This window comes from Buceros rhinoceros, unplaced genomic scaffold, assembly GCF_000710305.1.
Source record: "Buceros rhinoceros silvestris isolate BGI_N320 unplaced genomic scaffold, ASM71030v1 C12014980, whole genome shotgun sequence".
NCBI lineage: Eukaryota > Metazoa > Chordata > Aves > Bucerotiformes > Bucerotidae > Buceros > Buceros rhinoceros.
In genome coordinates, this window is record NW_010439090.1 from 1 (window position 1) to 251 (window position 251).

General features: G+C 62.5%; 1 protein-coding gene across 1 annotated transcript; it reads right to left on the bottom strand.

Annotated features, from left to right (window-relative positions):
* Positions 1-33: 33 nt before the first annotated feature.
* On the bottom strand, positions 34-180 carry S100A14 (S100 calcium binding protein A14; the record flags this gene model as incomplete). The annotated part of the gene is made up of 1 exon (XM_010144331.1): positions 34-180. A coding segment is annotated over one exon (147 nt), but the record flags the coding sequence as incomplete, so codon positions are not given.
* Between the last annotated feature and the right edge of the window lie 71 nt (positions 181-251).

Here is a 251-nt window from a genome sequence, read left to right on the forward strand (position 1 = left end):
CTCCCTCTGCCCATCCCCAGGCTCTGCCCTCACCTTCCCAAGGTGGGCCAGCTTCTGCACCACCAGCTCCTGCATCTCATTGGGCGTCAGATACTCCTTCTGCCCCTTCACTGCATAGCAGTGGAACTGGTTGATGACGGTCTCAATGGCCCGCTCCACATCGGTGAGCTCCTGGCAGTCCTGTGCAGGGGAGAGAGGGTGAGCACCAGTTGGACCCTTCCCCGGGAGGACGGGACAAGCCCGCGCGCAAA